Source organism: Alligator sinensis, unplaced genomic scaffold (genome assembly GCF_000455745.1).
Source record: "Alligator sinensis unplaced genomic scaffold, ASM45574v1 scaffold392_1, whole genome shotgun sequence".
NCBI lineage: Eukaryota > Metazoa > Chordata > Crocodylia > Alligatoridae > Alligator > Alligator sinensis.
The window spans coordinates 2,055,096-2,075,068 of record NW_005841898.1 but is presented as its reverse complement, the minus strand read 5'-3'; the positions used below and the strand labels follow the sequence as shown (position 1 = coordinate 2,075,068).

The following is a 19,973-nucleotide window of genomic DNA, read 5'->3' as shown; positions in this document are numbered from 1 at the left end:
AGAGTAAAACATTTACTTTTACTACTGAAAATAAGATGATTCATGGCTTATTGGGTAGAGAAAGTATCATATGTTGCTCACCACAAACTGGATATTCAAGACAACCTCCCCAGAAAACATACTGCTTCTAATAGCGCTATGCTCTTCAGATCTGTGATTCCAGGAACCACTGTGACAGTGAGGTACTTTTAAATAGTGATTGGCCTGGTACAGTGATTGCTTCTTTTACTGAGCCACTTGTATGCAACTTAGAGTATGAAGAAGAATTTAACAGATTAAAGTTTCAACAAGAAACAAGAGCTGGATGAAGCTAAGTGCATCCTTTCCCTGTTTTCAAGCTTTTCTAATTTAGGAAAGGGGGAAGAGAACGTGCTTCTGTTCTTCCAATGGCACAAAGAGCCAGAATTTTTATTTGCATCACAGGTTTTATTAATCCACAGTTTTATTTTTCAAGTACAACATACAGGCTCATGCAACACTATATTCATTTATTATTTTCAAAGATTCTATATTCTAAGGAATTGCTACAACAGTCCATTGTCAAAGCTTGATCTTCCACAGCTCACACCATTCTCTTTCAGCTTCATCTTCTATCTGTTATATGTTACTTAAGTCACAAAATCTACTTCTACTAATCCATATTTACTGTACTTATAGTTCAGCAACACAACAGCAACATCTTTCATCATCTGTGACAGGATGGCCAATGAATTTTTGAATTCTTTTAAAAACATATGCACACTTTTATCTTCATCCAGTATTTCTCTTTCCTTGATCACAGATTAAAGGGAGGGTAGGGGTAAATAAACCCAAAATATATGTGTGCAGTATAGCTTTCCCCATACCAAGTGACCAGGAATTCATATGCGTATTCTGACTAAGAAAAGGGCTAATGAATTACAGGGAGTCCTCGATTTACAGATGAACCACAGTTATGACGTTTGTAAATTGACACCTGGGTTTTGAAGTTTCAACATGGGTTTCAACTTTATGACACTGAATGCTGGATACAGGTCTGTCGGTGGAAGGGGAGGGTGAAGGAAAGGGCTGTGGGGGGGCAGATCAGGGCCCCTGCGGGAGGTGGGGGCTGAAGGGTGGGGCAAATGCTGCTCAGCTGGGGCTGTACCAGGCTCTGGGAGCAGGGGCTATGGGTAGCAGAAGCCACAGCTTGTCTGGCTGCTCCCCCAGCTGCCTTTGCCCGGGTGAAGCAGGCAGTGCCAGGGCTGCGCTGGACGACTGTGGGAGAAGCCACAGCTCAAGCCACAGTTTGTCCGGCTGCTCCCCTGACTTCTCCCACCGAGATGAGGCAGGCAGTTCTGGGGCTGCATTGGGCGGCCGCAGGAGAAGCCGCTGCCTGTCCAGTGGCTCTTGCTGCTTGTCCAGAAGGGCATGGAGGTCGGGGAGGGACATGTGATCCCCAGATCTGGTATATTTACAATATAAATACATAAATAAATACATGTAGACAAGCAATATAGCTACATTTAATTATTTTATATAATTGATTGAGTACTGTACAAAATTCTGGGTTATTTTGGGTGAAAATAGGGTATCAGGTCTTGGTTCAGGAACCAATCCCCCATTTATAGCATTGTTTCCTATGGGAAAATTGGTTCCGAGTTACAAAGTTTCGACTTAAGACTCAGTTTTCAGGAACCAATTGTGTCGTAAGTCTGAGGACTGCCTGTATCATTGTTCTCAGCCAGACAGTATTTTATCCTTTTATATTTCAATGAACAGAGGAAAGTATGGCAGTTTGTAGCACATTACAACTATTGAATGGATAGTTGAAACATTGACCGAGTTTTTAGCTAATAGTTTTATTACCAACATATTGTATTTATCCAAATCCAAAGATGACTACGAATTTAAGATGACCCTCCTCTAATTAGATTCTATACATGGAAAATTATGTTTGTTATAATTTTCCATGTGTAGAATCTAATTAGTGGAAAGTTATCTTAAATTTATTCCCTCCTTCCCCCCGCACTGTTGTAGAAGGGAAAACAGTAACAGGGAGTAATGGGCCAGACTCCTAAACCATGCTTGCTTACGCTCTCCCCCCACCATTGGTGCCTGTCCCCTGCCATGTTTCTTCCTGCTGTCTGCTCCTCTGTACCTGTGCCTGCCCCCTGGCCTGGGACCAACATCCTCCCCCCACCCTGTTTTCCACTTTCAGCCTGCCCCCCACCCTTTGCCTCTGCAGCCTGCCTCCTGCACCATGCCTTGCCCATCCTCTCCCCCTTACCTTCTGCTGTAGCTCTGCTCTTTTGGGGCAGTCAGCAGTAGCATGGCACCAGTTGGGCCCCAGCCCAGCCCAGCCCAGCCCGGAGGAAGGAGCAGCAGCTCCCTGCCAGGCTGGGTCAGCACTGGAGGGACTGGAGCTGGAGCAGAAGGTAATAGGAGAAGAGGCAGCTGTGGGGAGGGGAGTAGAGGATGGGGGATGCAGGAGATGAGGCCTAAGGCACAGGCATGAGGAGGAAGTTCTGGAGGGATCAGCTACAGGTTCTTCCCTGCACCCTGCAGTCTCACCCATGCTCTCATTGGCCATGTGCCTCCTTCCCCCTCATCAAATGAGTCATTCTGACCCAGGGTAGGCAATGGCTCAGCTTCAACTTCATCCCCAAGTTTGGACCTGAAACCAAAGATGAGCTGTTGCCTACCCTGGGCCAGGACTCAAAACCAAGATGAGGCTTTGTTTTCCCTGGACTGACTGGGGAAAAATAATTGTCTTGGGTTTGAGTATATATGGTAATTATTGTCATGGTGAGACTCCCTGCCCCGGTTTCAGTATGCCGCGATGCTCAATGTATGGATTCTGAACATTGAGGAAACAACTACACTTAATTAATTAGATTAATAAGGTATATGGCATGTTTTCAGTTTTGACCAGCCAGCCAGAATTTAATACTTTACTGCATTTAATCTTATATGTGGTTTATATGGAAATAAATGCTGATTCAGCATTCCACTGACTCTGAATAAGGTAATAATGTACTGTATTGGCTCTAATAGTCTATAAAAGAGACACACTATCTGATCTTTTCTGGCTGTACCTATAGTGCCCAAGTGTCCTAGAAATAGGGTGACCATACGTCTCATGTAAATCCAATTTCTATAGTGTGGTTCCAGCCAGTTGGTCAAAAGTCTCAAAGTGGAATCTGGCAGGGACGTGGAACAGCATAGTGCACCAGGTAGGCAGCTGAGCAGGCACTGCTGCTGCTATGCAAAGTGGGCAGACTGGAGTGGGGTGGCACCTGCAGACATTTTCTTTCCGTTTCTAAATGGCAACTCTTTCAAAATTGTAAAGTTTGAGACACTTTTGGACATGTGGTCACCTTCATAAGACACCAACAGAAACAGATGTTGTATTTGTGCATTATAAAAAAGCATTCAGGTTTTTAGCATAGTAACATGAATTTATAAACTATTAAATAATACTTGGTGTGCAATGCTTAATTTTAGCTATTAAATTCCTTCCTCTCCCCTTTAACTCCCCAATGTTTAAGTGATCTAAAGCTGCTTTACATTATGATAAAAACATAACAGATGCCTGTTAGTATATCAGGATATGTTCATTGCTGCAGCATATTATACTCCCTGTGCACTTCTTTATGATGTAGGGCCAGATGGCTTAATCCAGTGATTAATATTTAGTCCTGCACAGGGATATTAGTTAACACAGGTTCTGTCAAATCCAGGTAAATGGACCTTAACTGTAATCTTTAGTCTTTTCCTTCCCAACTCAACACTCTGTTGTCCAACCCTCCCCGAACCAAGAACTATTTTGGAGAAAGAAAGCTAATCTACATTTCGTGGGACTGAATAGCCATGCTGGAACAAAGGAGAGAGTGGTATTGGCAGACACATTTCAAAAGTATGAAAGACCAATAACTCATGAATAACAAGTCTGCACTAACAGTTTTAATGAGTGCTCTAATGGTTTAATGGATGGCACTTTAATAGGATTTCTAGTATATTCATTCTGAAAGCTTGTCTTCAGTAAAGCTGTCATTATCAAAGCACTGGATTTTTTCACAGCATAACTGTGTAGTATGGAGGCTTTGTGCACAAGAAATAAAGATATTTGTAATACTGTTATTACCCTCCCATGCTTTGACTAATCTTTTAACTATTGTGTTACAAATGGCTGGCTGCTAAAATTCTGTCTGCTCTCTTATTGTGAAGAGACTTGGGTGGTATTTACCGAAGTGACGCACCACCTATAAAGCATGTTTGTCACTGGAGACTTGGGTAACAGAAGGTGGCTCTTGGAATAATTTTAAACCGGAAAAACAAAATTGCTAACATGCTGTTTATGGCATGTGCCTTAAGGCTACTTAGAGTGGAGCAAAACCTGTGCCACATCAATGAGGGCCTCCATACAGCATATTGTTGTAGAGTTTTGGTGAATGAGTGACAGCAACAGGATGCCAAAGCTCCCAGAGGAAAACCATACTAGGTGTCATGGAATTTAGCGTCCCATTTTACTAAGTCAGGCAAAGAGAAAGAAGGTGCAGATTGGGAAATGTTTGGTTAGGCAGTTTATATGGGGAATGGGGGCTTTCAAAAGTTGCACAGGTTTTATCGGTGGAATCAGGAAAAGAACCCTTGATACCTAAAGAAAATAACCTGGATGCTCTGTATTGGGACCATCAAGGGATAAAGGGTTACACCGAAAATAACGATTATAGAATACTTAGTAGACATCAAGACAAATAGACTATGCAAAGGGAGAAAGTAGTCAACTACCCATAAAAATGAACAATTTGACCCTCTTTTACCAATGTCAGTGATTGCAATGAGAATTTTATATCATATCTGATGAATCTATAATAAGATGCTATTATATTATGCAGGAAACTTGCAAATAGAATGAGATTTACATACTGCATTAGCAAAACATGAATGCTAAATGCATGAGCATTAATATATCATCATGGCAAGTTGCCAATGGAATTAGATTTTCCCACTACATTAGGGGTTTGTGCATCACACTGTAAGGGCTGTCATTCTAGACAGATTTAGGTCCTGATTCTACATTTTTCATGCACACAAATCTCCCCTACAAAGTCAGTGCAAGTTTGGACCAAACAAGAAATAGAAAATAGGGTCCAAAAATCAGAGCTGAAATGTGAACAATTATATTGTTCATTTCCTACTGAATGCCTTCAATCCACAAACAAAATTCATAGCCATACTTATTAAAAATACAATTGTGCATGCACACATACAAAAATATATATACAGACTAACATATACCAAAAATAGTATATTCAATTATGTTAAGTATAATCATATCACAGAATCTGAGAGCAGAAAATAATGCACATATTTAAGCTGCAGCCTGAAGCATGACTAAAGCAAGAGTATGCTCATTTTCTGTTCTTCCTCACCCATTTGATCTTGGAAGGGAGCAAAACAGCAAGTGGCCTTGCTTATGCCTAAAAGGCCTAAGCTAAGGTCTGAGGAAGCCCTAAATGGATTACTCCCTTGCACAGGCATATCTCCTGAGACAGAATATAGCCCAAGGTGCCTGGAAGAGCCACCCAAAAATGAAATTATCTCCAGTAAAATACTGACATACTAGCCTTATAGCCAAAGCATGTCAAAGCCAAACAAGGTACGCACTAAAGTATACACCACATACAGAACAAAAATATACACTGTTTTCACTTATACTTTCTGTATTTCTCTTCCTTCAGTCTTAAGAGGTCTTCTACTATCCTACATTTGGAATTATAATTCTCTGCCCATGATGCCACAACTGATTGCTGTAAGAATGATTATGCATTGAAAGCAGATGGTTATGCTCCACTTCAGGAGGGAAATAGATAGCAGGAAGAGGTCAGTGCTTTGAGGTACATACATTCTTGCTTCATGCAAACATTTTCATTTATAAAATAAAAAATACCTATCACTTAAGCTATTTGGTATATGGTATAAGTGTAGTTTTTCCTAAACTGAAAGATTTTTCAAAGATGCCCATGAGATACACCTCTTTAAAATTTCACTGTTATCTTCAAGCCTTTACAAAGTCTAATTAAAAAAAAAAAACATGTGCAAGGACTAATGTCATCTTTCCTGGGAGGGATTTTCAAAACAAAGTTTTACCTAAACAGGATTAAAATGTTCATAAATTGAACTGGAATATCACTGAAATAATATACATCCTGTAACTTTCTTCTTATATCCTTTTGATCTTTGCCTTCTCAGCAGATTTCAGAACACGTGCTATAATAGATTTCTAAACCTATGCAAATCTTTAAATATATATATATATATATAAAAAATCTCCATATTGAATTATACACTCACTCTTTATTTGTCTTGCTGTAAGAAGACATAAACCAGGGTGGATTTGATTTAAATCAAATTGATTTAAATTATGATTCAAGTCATATTTTAAATCACTGGTCGGGAGTCTCAATTTAATCTTCATTTTCTACAAGAAGTGCATTCTTGTTGTTTGATATCCTTTATTCATTTACCTTCTTGAAACTTTGCACTTTTAGAGAAAGGTAAGGGCTTGACTGTGTGTACACAAACTTGCAGAGAGACAGTAGGGCTATCTCATGTTATCTCTCATCTCTATATACCTCTGTTAACAAGGATGTTATCTCTGGAGACAACACACTCTCCCTATGCCTGATGAAGGGCGTTTCTGTCCAAAAGCTTGCAAACAACAATTTTTCCAACTATTTTGGTGGTTTAATAAAAGATCCAAAGAATCTTGTCTGGCTATCATCTCTGGAGATACAAATCCAGTTTGAGAACTGAAACTAAGCATCACAGAAATGCTTAATAGGATCGTCTAGACTAAGCACTGAGTCCCATTGGGTAGAGTGGCTTTCTTTAATCTTTACTAATCTATAGAGGAGCCTCTGAGAACCCTGTAAGACTGGGCTCCTAATATAGTCCATGGTCTGTTGTGACCTATTTAGAAAACTTCTAAAAAGGTTACATGAATATAATGTCTCAAATAGTATATAATTAGAAGTTATAATCCGTATTCCATCTCCATGATGATATCTTTGAGTTTCAACATATCTGAAATTAAAACCATCTTTACATACATTTATTTTGTTTTAAATAGAGCCTTAACAAAGAAATATGATTAAAATAAAAAATACGATTTAAATAAAAAATATGATTTTTCTTGATCGTTAAAGAAAATCATTGATTTTTATACACCCCATTTCTTCTCAGTCTAGATACTATTTCTACATGCAGAATGTAGGGCAGGATGGCGCCTTAGAAATTAACAGGTTAAACTTTTAAGAACTTCCATAATAATACCATGGAAATACGAATGTAATTATTTTAATGCTATTTTAAAATAGCTTAGTAAATTTCAGTCACTAAAATGATTAGGTGAGACATGACACTGGCTGAGACAAACCGAGATATACAGATTTGAATTGGTAGGTAACAAGCCTAAGCCTGAGCTCAGGTCTTCTAGGCTTGGACCTCTTGCCCACTTTTTGGAATCAAGAGGGGAAGCATAAGAGAGAAAAGGAAAGCTAACTCAAGTGAGAAATAAGGCTTTACGTTGCAGCCTCCATGTAGCTAAGCTTCCTTAACATCAACAGGACACAATCAGACCCACAACAAAGCTATAAAAAATTAAATAGTAACATGCAGAACAATGGCAGTGTTCCTGATTATAAACACCAAACTGCCAGACTAATGGCATCCAGAAAGAAGCACAGGTAATACCAAAGGAAAAACTTAACACTATGATTAACCTTGATTATGGCCGCCTCAGATTCCTGCACTGGTTTGCAAACAAAATCAACCTCCCACTCCCCAACTACATTAATCCCACCTATCCTAGCAACTCTCATACGACTGTAGGTAGAAATAAACAAACACTAGACAACTTGTATGAATGTGACAGAATATATGGTATTAATAAAAAGACACATAACTGTTCATTGGTCACTGACTATATTAATTGTTTCTCAATAACTGGAGCACATCCTATAGTATGAGATTACAGAATACTAATACATGCTATTTGCAGTATTACAGTAGATGAAAGTACTGCACAGAAGTAGAAAATTGGGTTGAGAGGAAATGGATTTTTGCATAGTGGTCTTTTTTATCTGTATTTTTATGGTGATTAAAGGTAGGATGTTTCTTTGGTATGGATTTATTCAGCAGATGATCTGCTGTTGATGGATTTTTTAAAATGGTTTTATATTAATACCAGCTTTATATATGTTTCTACAAAACAAAAATACACTGTATTTTAGAGTGCAGTAGTTATTTTGTTGTCTTTTAAAAAATAAGAAAAAGATAAATTAATTTTAGTAAATAAATTATCCTTTCATCAAAAATCTGATCCGCTAATAACTGATAGGCCATGCTAAACCTTCTGTAAGTATGGCAGTCTGGCACTGAGCCAGAATGAGCTTTCATCTTCTCCAGTACTCAGTGTTAAAGCAAAAAGGCTGACTGTAATCTGCAGCGAAAGCCTGATGAGAAGCAACATTTAAATGATATACAGCTCCTCTGACCAGCTTGTTTAACGAACACCCTTCCTCCCTCTCCCTCACATACACATGCACACAGAGATATAGCACTACTGTTATTAAAATGTCTTCCATGGTGAGTTCTCACAAACCTAATGCTTAAACCTTCACAATATTGTCACCTGAATCCACTTTTTTAAAAGTGTAATTGCTAGCCACCTGGCTAAATCAGACTAAAGCCCATGTATTAAAAATTTTAAAGCACCAAATAAAAGCCTAGCAAATCTGCTCTGCTGTGCTGCAGTGTTGTATATTGTGTATGTAGATGTAGAAAAAAATATTTAAGCAACATGTTTAATGTGTAAAATAGGTAACATGCTAATGTGTGGATTAGAGATCATTTTGTTAGTTCTTTTTATTGCTAAATTCCAAAGATTAAGTTAAAGAGAAAATATGATACAAGGCCAATTTTAAATGAATATGCGTTTCCGCTTAGCAGCTGTCAAGTCCATATGGGACCCTGAACTGCATAAAACCCCTACTGAAACTGTGAAAGCCAGAAAAAGCTTTATAGTAATCAATTTGGGTCAAGAGCCTTGCCTTCAAAACAGAGAATGCAAAAAAGGTGTGCGACATAAATGATGTGCCACTGTACTGTAACAATAATGTTTTGCTAGAATGGAAATGAGAGTTGCAACAAAATATCAATTTAATAGTGAAGGGCTATGGGGAAAAAATAGAGTTGTGCAGTTTCTCGAAGTGGGATTCTGTTTGTTATCAAGAAAACCAAAGGAAATTTCCTTCTGTTAAAATAAGTCTTATTGCCCTCTTCCCCCGGCCCAGAAAGACAGAATGGCTCAGTAGAAGAGCATTGCTCCTTTCACTTATTTGTCACCAGTCTGAATCTAGTCTGAGCTAACTTTAGTGTTTTAAGTAAAATTGGTTGGGGGTAGGGAGGGGAGGGGAATCCTGGCTTGTATTACAAAATTCTACAGCATTAATTGTTCATCTTGTTTACTGTCTCAGAAGAAAAGAGAAGTCATGGATGGGATGATCAGAAATAAGCCAAGGTAGAGACCCCCTGAGCAGGGTAACACAGAGAGAACTTGACCTTGATCTAATGTTGCTCATATTTAAATACTAACTACTTACCCTTTTTACAGAATGTAAAAGAACTAATCTTTTATACAGAACAGTACGAAGCTGAAGGACAGTCAAGTGTTGAGCTCTGGAAGACATTGTATACCAGGTGTCTCAGACTCACCTTGTGCCACAGGACAGAGAAGGACATAGGGCGGCAGCAGTGAGGGTTGGAGGGTGACCAGGGCTGTATCAGCCCTCCTTCATCCTCCTGCCACTGACTGCTATGTCCACAAGGGCTTACAGGCCCCAGATTCTATGGCAGGCCACTCCCCCGGCCACATGTCTTAACTTCTGGTGGACCACTGGTATCCAGAGTGGCTTCATGGGCCATATGTTTGACGCCCCTGATGTATTCAGGAATGAAAAATATTCCTGAATACTGACTGCAGATGGTTAAGGTGACATGTGCTTTAAGTGGTTTTACTGTTCTAAAGAACACACAGATAAGGAACAATTACTTTCCTACATTATGCAATGTAACATTGTATCATCTCCTCAAAATGTCAGTGTTTGAAATGTTTACCTTTACAGAAATTATTTCAAAATACATGAACTGAGATATTGCTTGTCACTTAAAAAACCCACAGAAATTCCAACTGTTGTTTCTGACAAGCTACAGAATTTCCCTGTACCTAGACTGTAGAAATCTGTTTAGCAAACGCTGACTTTTTTATGGTTAGCATTCCATTTAAAATTAGGAGCCTCGCATCACGATGGGTTGAAATCTGAAATCCTTACTCAGATAGAACTCTTCTTAGGTTCAGGATTTAGCCCGCTGTCTGTATATTATTCAAACATGCTGTTAGAAGATAATATGAGTATCTTCACCAAGGCAACTCACAAACACCCACGGCCAGATGCCTTGGAGCAGCTGATCTGCACACAGTTTACAGTTCACCTCTGCACTTCCCTGATCCTCTTATAGCCTTTGTAAAGGGCTGTTTTTTCTGTGCCAAGTTAGAACTGCCTTAGGGTACTTTTTTCCTTTCAGATAAATTCATGAACTTATTCACAGTGCAATTTTACTAGGTTTGCAGCCAAAAGCAGTAAATGTTTGTGCAGTGAAAAGCAGTAGTTTCAAACAACTCAATTTGCTGGGGATTCAAAGTATTTTATTATATATAGTATGTTTCACTGTCTGATTTCAAGACTTACAATGTCAGACTCTGTATACTGGTGGATTGAAATACAAAGTGACAGCAAGATGCGTGTTTCAGAATTTACTTAGAACAACGGTGCTATTGTCAGGTTTTAGAAAGGGCCTCTGAGTAAGGTAGTGAGTGATTGCCAAATTTAGGATACTACATGACAGGAAATATCTGTCTGCACTTGTTACATACTATGGTCTTTCAGTTAAAAACACTATGGCTGTGTCCACACGAGCAGGGGCGCACCATTGCAGCAGAACAAATAGAAGCAGCACAAATTTGTACCTCTACTTTGTGACACAGTGCAGGCCCCTGCTCATGTGTTTTGGAGTGGGACACATTGTTGCAGGGGGGGGCTGGCTGGTGCACAGGGTGCCTCAGCAGGGGCTAGCCACCCCTTGTACTGAGGCATCCTGTGGAGCATCACATGGAGATAGGGGAGGGCTACCTGCTCCCTCATCTCTGTGTGTTGCAGAGCCCCTGTGCTGAGCCACCCTGCATCCCAGCCAGCTGCTGCCTGGCTGGCTGGGCCACAGTGTGCCTTGAGACAGGGGAGCAAGCAGCCTTGGGCTGGCTGCTCCCCTGTCTCTGTGTGCCTCCGCACTGGGGCATGCAGAGACAGAGGAGCAGCCAGCCCAAAACTTCCTTTTTCCCCGTCTCAAGGCATACTGCGCTCCAGCCAGCTATTCTGCGGCTAGCTGGGGCAGTGTGCCTCAGCATGGGGCTCCACGAGGCTCAGCATGGGGAATCTTCAGTGGAGCCCCTGCGCTGAAGCAAGAGAATACAGGAGAGCAGCCAGCCAGGGTGTAAGCTGCCCCAGCACGGAGAGTGTGCTGAGATGGGAGAGAAGGGAGGGCTGCCTGCTCCCCTGTCTCTGCGTTTGTCCTAATGCCTGCCACTTTGCCATGGTCCAAACCACCTTTTTTCCCAGGGAAATCCCAGTAGCAAATTTTGCCCTGGTGCTGCAAATTACCAGTGCCATGCACCGATTAAGGTACAACTCATGCAGTTTGTGGTGCTGCAAAGAGGTTTCCAGTGCCACAAATCACATGTGTCTGCATATCTGGATCCTGCCTATAGGTTCATTCAGAGTAGTAAAAAGACATATCTGCTTTTTGGTGATTGCAACATTAAAGAGCAACTTTAAAATGCCTTTCAAGTAAACTTTTTTTGAGACTGCATTTTCTCTTTGACCACTAATGAGATTATGCACCACCGCAGTCATAAGGTCCATCTTCGTAGTTCATAGTTTAGTGATGAGCCTCTGTAATTCTTTACAGTAATAGTAAAGAGCACATCACTGTTTAAATCGTTCCTGTCAAAACATATTTAAATACATTTGATATTTAGGTATTCTAACCTTTGAAGTGAAAAGTGATACTAATTAAGAAAAATGTTTATTTTAAGGTCATACAAAAGATTCTTAAAAAATAAACTCTATAGGTGACATTTTTAGCCTTTTTTCTCATAAACAAGCAGCCCACTCTGTGCAGTACAATAACATGTTAATTTCATACTAACTTGTAAACTTCCAGTTTAATGCTATGTTTCTGTCCAGTTTGTCAATTCTTATGATGACTTCAATTTGCAATACCTCAGTACAACAGAGAGGAATGCATTACAAATGCATAGATTATCAGATATATAGTGTTGGTAAGAATAGTTATTATTATGACAACAGTGGGTGCTTATACACAAGCAGCGAGGCTGCGCCAATAGACTGTAATTACAGTGTGTTGGAGCAGGCTCAATTAATCGACTTTGCTGGAGTGTGGTAATTACTGTGCTCCACCAGACTCCGCCGTTTCATGTATCAGTGTTCCCATGCTTAAAAATGGTGGTGGGGGCGCTTTAACTAAAGCTCATCAAACGAGCTTTAGTTAAAATGCCCTCGCTGCCATTTTTTAAGCATGGGGACACTGATACACAAGACACTCCAGGTGCTTTAATAAGAGGCTCTTGGAGCATTTATGGGTGTTTATACATGAGCTGCTCTAATTAAAGTGTCCCCCCTCTCCCCTCACAATCCTGAAGCATGCGTATAAATGCCCAGTGTCATAAGTGTAAGAGGGATAGTAATGACTTCTTCATTGTCCAGGAATTCTGTGTGTCTTCTAAACCATGGATTACTGAAACAACAGAATATAAAGAGAGCACTTTGTTGATGATTATTCACGGAGACCTTAATCCATGGATTGGTAACATGACAGTCTGTAACTACTCTAAAGGAGCACTCCTGGTCTGATGCTTCAGTGCATAGTATTATGAAATCTTTATCCACAAATTTTTGACACGATAGGCCATACTGACTTTATAGAAAAGTTATATTTTAGTGTGTTTAATGGATGCCATCAAAGTCTCTTCATCCACAAATTACTGACATGAGAGGTCATTACTGTCTGGAGTGTCAATGTATGTCTGGGGAGTTGTACTCCGTGGATTATTGATATGGTGGCCCATAAATGGCTCCTTTCTTCCAGTTACAGTCCATCATATTATTACCAGCTACAATTCATGGATTATTGACAGAACAGAATAATGTCTTGAAGCTGTTGTACATTGTAATGTCACTGGACAATTGCAGAAATCTTTAATCCATGCAAATCTGACACAGTGGACAGATTTGTTCTGGTACTGGATCTGCTTTGTCAGTGCATACCATGAAAGATCTCTATATGTAAGAATTCTGTAAGAATCTTAGGGACTCTTAACCAAAGATTCAGTGGGAGATTCACAATAACCCTAGTACTGTATCATTAGCACTGTATCACATTTCAAACAGAGGGGACAAGCACCCCTACAAAAAAAAATGCTATGAGCAGAGTAGCCACCTCACCACAACACTTATTTTATACAAAGGCACTTGTCCCATCATGGCTCTAATGGCTTACAAAACTGAAATCATCAAGCTAGGTAACTCTTATAAATGTGGCTAGAAAAGCAGAAACCAGGCATAATGTTAAGAAGAGAGTGAGAATGAAAATATGGAGATAATTACCTCATATTCTTGTGAGAACTTCAAATTGTCATTGGCTTTTAGTCTTTCAATGTGATCTGCAAGCTCCAAGATAGGTATTGGAGGATGGCTAGCCATACCTGTTGAAGGAGACAGGAGGAGAACAGCATTTAAAATAAATCAGAATTATTGCATGATTCTAAACCTTAGAAAATATAATAGTTAGAATGGCTAGAAATGTGTAAGTAGTAAAGATGTTGTAGGTGAAAGAAGCAGGCAGATAGTTTGGTTACTCAAAGCAGGACATGCTCTGGAGAGATGAGCTTTGAAGCCAAATAAAAAGGTCACCCAGCATATTCCCAAAGCTAACATTCCTAGTGTAAAAGAAAGAGTTATTGTGCCATGAGTCAATGAGGTTAGCTAGGCAGGGAAAAATGAGACAGTTAGACCTGATGTCGACTTCTGCTTTGAGTAATGACTCTTAATGTCATTTCAAACTCCTTCTCCTGCACTGTATGAAATGGAAACTGTGTTGAATTAGATGATAAACGGTGAACTGAGAAAACAGACACTGAAAGAGGCCTAAAGGGGAAAGAATAGTATTTTGACAGAAAAGAAAGTGACTTATGCATAATCAAGGAAAACTAACTTGAAGAATGAAGGTTACCAGTGTAACCGGAGACACCTGAACCTGTAAAGGAAATGATATAAATAAAACTAAAAACAAAAAAACTAATTTCTAAAATAAAAAATAAAAATGAAATGGGTAGCTTGATAATTAGAAAGGACTAATAACAATGCTTCAAGGACTGGAAGACTGACTCCAGATTCTAACTAAATCAGATCAGGAGTACTTTAAAAGCGCTTTAATATTTTATGAAATTTAGAGGTGACTGACATTCACATGCAACTATGGACAACTAGAGTAACATGCACCACTGTTTATAGACAACAGTCACTAACAACAAGATTGGACATCAGACAACTAGAGCTTCAAAAATGTTTTCACTAGTAGCAGATTGTAGAGGCAGGGGTTGTACAATTCAGCTGGACATCCATACTGGCTGCACTAATGCCTTAGAGTGATCTTACCCTGAAACCCCATTATCAACCCCCAAAAGAACCTACAATCTACTTCAGGTGTAAACATCTTTGTCTACTGATGGAGATACTGAGTGAAAGACAGTGTGTGAAAGAGGAACATGACTAAGACTGGAAAGACAAAGAAAGAGAGAAAGAGAAAGAAAGGGAGAGAAAGAAGGTCCAGAGAGAGAAAGAAAAGCAAAAGGAGATGTGGGGCCAACTAGAACAGCTTGCCAGCTGAAGATTTGCCAGTCCACAATTTGTGGACATTTTTTTCCAACCAATCAGTTTTCATGACCCTTCCCAAAAATGGCTTGCATGTATTTCTTCATGCTTACTTTTTCCAGCCCTAGAATAAAAGAGTGTGTTTAATCTCTTGCAAGGAGAAACCACAGCTGGCTAGAAAATTTAAACTAGTGAACCCCAGGATCTGCTGTAACTACAAAAGAAAACAATGATGACTATGGGGGGCTCAAAGTGGAAGCCATGATGTACAATTCAGTTTGCTTTGTCACCACACATTTTAGAAGCATGCTGTACAATAGTTAACTTGCATTTGCTACAGCACTGCTCAAAAGACCACATGATTACAACATGGTCCCTTTGTTTATGGCATTTTAGGTTCCAATTAATATTCTACGGTACATACAAAGGATCAGTAGAGTTGACCTTAATGATTTGACTCCTGTATGCATAAACTCATATATTCAAATATTACCTGCACAATGATTTTGGTATTGTGAGGTTTTATTAAAGATAGATATGATGACATGTTGCCAGTCAACTGAGCAAGGTGGAATATCCAGCGAAAAATGAGTATTTTCCTTGGAAGGTATACTTATTTGATTAGCAGCAAAAAATGGTATTTATCTGTCTGAGTTCGGAAATCTCCCATTTTCTCAGGTATTAAATGTAATGTTATTTTAGACTATTTTTTAAATGATAGGATGGGTGACAATATTCTAATAATTAAATTGATTTGATCCAGATCAAGCACCCCAAATGAAAAATATGGGAGTGAAAAAGCACAAGAAACTCTAGACTTATCCAGAAATGAAGGTGGACTGATGTACATCTAAAACAGTGCTTGAACAGAGAAAATAATAGAGACAAAGATGTTTAGACCTTTTCGAGCGAATCGTGGGAGAGAGTTATTATCATATAAGGACTGAGTGGTAGTTTGGCTAGAGAGGGAGGACACAGAGCCAATCAGGGAGGCGTAGGGGACTGAATTACTGCTCAAAGCTGTAAAAAGTAAAGCCAATCGGAGATGGGAAACAAATTAGTAACAATAGTAGACCATCATAATCAATCAATCAATCACACACACACATACACATCTGACATGCACAATATCATAGTCAGAAATCAAACTCAGAAAAAATGTATAGAGGTCAAATTACGCTATTGTAAAAATATAGGACATAAAAACGGAAGAGGGTAGTTCATGCATGCGAACTAGTAAAACTGTCCATTTAAAAAATACTGCAAGCTTGGTTCTCAATAATTAGCCCAGTGGGATGATACCTAATCATTGCAGAGAGTCAGAAATTGTGGGTAAATAATGGACTCTTTGATTAACCATGTCATATTTAGATTTTTTTTTAAACTGGCCATAATTAGCTTGGCTACACATTAGCATGTCTGTAGCTGAGAATCTGCCTTCATTTATAGTTTCTTTTGTATTTTAAAGAGGCAACTTCATAGTTAACATTAGGTGTAGGATGAAACTTGGCACAAAACTTTCTAAGCAGAAAACTTAACCTGTCCCTCCCTCCCAACTAATAACAACCTTTGAATTTAATGAGCAGGCTGTTACTTAACTGCAAACACCTTCCACCAGGACTCATTTTATGATCATATAACTGTATGATACTTAATTTTTCTTAAATAGTACTTTATAGTCAGCTTATGAAGTGAAGTAATTACATTTGGTAGGGCTCTTATCTTTGAAAGATACAACAGATGCACTACTGAAGTGATAAATAATTACTTTTTCTTTTTAGAAGACATTTTCTGTGCACTCTATCTTTGTATTTACAGTATAAAGATGCATACTCATCAATTTGCATCCACAGTTCTTAAAGTCATCATGATATACAGTTTAGATGCACATTCTACTACTGGTGGATGCATTACACTCCTGACTTCAGCGTAAATAGCATGTCAGCAGTAAGTGTAGAACTTGACTCAGTTCAAAAAATGCAGCCAGACAGACTTAATTTAATGGGTTTATAATACAGAATGCACATTTTTACATGTCATTCCATGCTATGATCACATATTAAAACTAATAAAATACAGCTAGGTTGCATTTAAACAGATCCTCTGATGTGCTAGTAGGCCAAAGGGAATATCATGCCAGTGACATGCTTTGGGTTTTAAATATATTTTTTTAAAGAGAACAAATTAAAAGCCCACGCAAAGGTTAAAAAACTGACTCAAACCAACAAACACAGCATCATGCAGTTACATCTGAAAACCCATCCATAACCAGCCCTTGTGCCTAGGTACGGCAGAAAAACGCAAAAAGTGACAGATCGGTCACTACTCAGTAGCATTTCCTCTACAAGGATTGAGTGGAAAAGTCTTTAGATTATTTTGTGCTAAATGTCCCAGGTAATTCAAATGAACAGTGAAAACTTCATTTTACAATACTTAGGCACAAATGGATTGAACAAAGGTCAACATTCAGCACAGTGTAGAGGGCGCACAAAATGTTCTTTGCATCACTTGACTCCACACTTAAACGCTGAGGGTGAAATCCTGACACCACTGAAGTTAACGGGAGTTTTACCCTTGATTTCAGCGGGGCTAAGATTTCACCCTTAAGGAAGAACATAACTGGGCATCTGGCCTTGTGAAGGCTCTCTGCACTTGGGTGATTTTTACAATAAGAAAGTAAGAGGTAGAAAAGGAGCCTTCAGCTGAGATTTTCTTGCTTTTGTGCATTTATAAAACAACATTGAGGTGTTTTGTGCCTTTAAAATAGCAATAAAGCACACATTTAGTTTTAAACCTGCTCAAGACCTGAATGCAGCTCAGTGTTTACAAGCATCTCATGAATAAACAATGAATTAGAAATTAAATGAACACTTAGCTCTTAGAATACAGACTGAAAACCAGATGTATTGAGAACCTGACATTATTTTCACACAAATCCCTTTATTAAATGAATTGCATTTCAAGCCCACATCAAAGTAATAACCAGTGACCATTAAAGACACATTTATTGCAATACATATTTTATATAATACCATATAAAACAAATCAATGTAAGCTGCAAATTTTCCTATCAGCATAAGAATTAGGAAGCAACAACAGTGCCACTTTTTCTTGCCAGAAATGTATGAATAAAGAGATACATAGGCAAACTTCCTACATAGCAAAAGGCCCAATAATTCTGTTCTGATGTCAATGACAGTCTGGATTCCATTAATGCTCCAGAAAGGATGCATTTAATATACTTGACACTGGAATCACTTGTATATTTTTGTAAACAATCACTACAGTAAAAACATACTGACTCAGGATTTGTCGACATGAAGAAATTGACTGGAATATCTATTGCTGAACAAACTTTTCCATAATAACTACTCCAGACTTGTTCCCCACATAGTAGCTTTGTTCCAGAAAAAAGACATTTTATTCTAGAACAGTCAGTGCAGTTCCAAAGTAAAATATGTTGGATTAAAATTAAATTTTATTCCATAGGAGAAATCCAGATCTACTATGATACTTGGGTTCTTGTACCTACTCTCATAAAAAAATCCATCCTTCTGAACCAGGATGTAGCCCAGGCTCTCTATACAACATACAAGAACTGTTGGGTACTTCAGAATGGGATCTATAAGGCCCCTTCTACACATTAATTACCCAGTTAATAGCACAACTCATTTAGACTGGGTACATGTACAAATTAACTATCATGGCCTAAAAATGTCCAACCAGTTATAAAGTTAGAGCTGGAAAGAATATAATAACTTTATAGCTGGTTTCTATCAACTTTAATTTAAACATGTCTTAAAAACAGCATGTTGAGCTAGAAACCACAAACTCACCAACAGGAAATACGGAAGAAAAAGCTGTCCGTTCATTTCTGTTTCTCTGCAAATGTCTAAATGGAGCAAGGTAGCAGTGTTGCAGTACCCCTCAATACACTCTGCAGGTGTGTCTACATGAGACACTAACCATACAGTAACCTAATAACACTGTGCAGTAGCACATCACACCATGGACAGTGCTAATATGCTACTGCGCAGTATTATTAGGCTACTGCATTGTGGCATCATTAAAAAGGCATTCACTGACGCTATTGTGCAACAAGTACTAAATTAAATGCAGTAACCATTGCACATTAATGAATATGTAGACTCATCCCACATGCACTAGTTTCTGAACTGGAAGCACTGTAGTCCTAAACTGTGTGGCAGTGGGTGCTGGCCAGTAAGCCCTGCCAAGAAACATGGCTGATTAACTATTCCATTTCAGGAGTTAATCTACGTTGAGCTAATGCAAGGTGTCTCAATACGGTGCTGCCTTATGCTGTGTAGCACGCCCCAAGAGATGTTTATGTCAGGGGTTAGCAACCTTTTACTAATGGTAGGCTGAATTAACACAGATCAGTCTGAAGGTGGGCTTGTGACCTAGCCACTGATTCCCTCTGCCACTGAATTGCTCCTTACACCCTAGCCTCACAAGCTAGATAAAATCACTTGGAAGTGATGGATCTGGCCCATGGGCTATAGCTTAGCAACTTGTGGTCTGTGCTATCAAAAGACCATTCTAAGAAGCACCACAATCAAGCATGGCATGCCCATTCTGTAAATCCTAGACTTCAGAATGTACTTCAGACATAATAATGTACTTCAGATGTACTGTAGTTGTCTTGTAGCAGGGCTAGGCCCATGCAAATAAGCTCTCAGTTCTCATAGCCCTAAGCCAGCCCTGCTGTGAGGAAGCTACACCTGTTTCAGGGTGTAGTGCCAGTATTACACTTTACAGCAGTTCTTCCTAGTTAAGTCCTCTGAAGTTTGCCTTTACTTTGCAATAGAGTAAACCTCCCTCTATTCATGAATCAGAGACAAGAGACCTGTCTGTTAAATAGGCGCCTAAATACCTTTCTTTCGAAAACCTGGTCAATCTTTTCTTTGAAAACCTAGCTGG

At 39.1% G+C, this 19,973-nt stretch overlaps 1 protein-coding gene across 25 annotated transcripts in view; it reads right to left on the bottom strand.

Moving 5' to 3' along the window:
- The window catches only part of PTPRD (protein tyrosine phosphatase, receptor type D), a 956,762-nt gene that overhangs the window by 97,023 nt on the left and 839,766 nt on the right, over window positions 1-19,973 (bottom strand). For all 25 annotated transcript variants that reach the window (XM_025197516.1, XM_025197518.1, XM_025197527.1 and 22 more), the window contains one exon: window positions 13,767-13,864. In XM_025197516.1, the coding sequence (XP_025053301.1) occupies window positions 13,767-13,864 (98 nt within the window). The remainder of the gene's footprint in view (window positions 1-13,766; window positions 13,865-19,973) is intronic.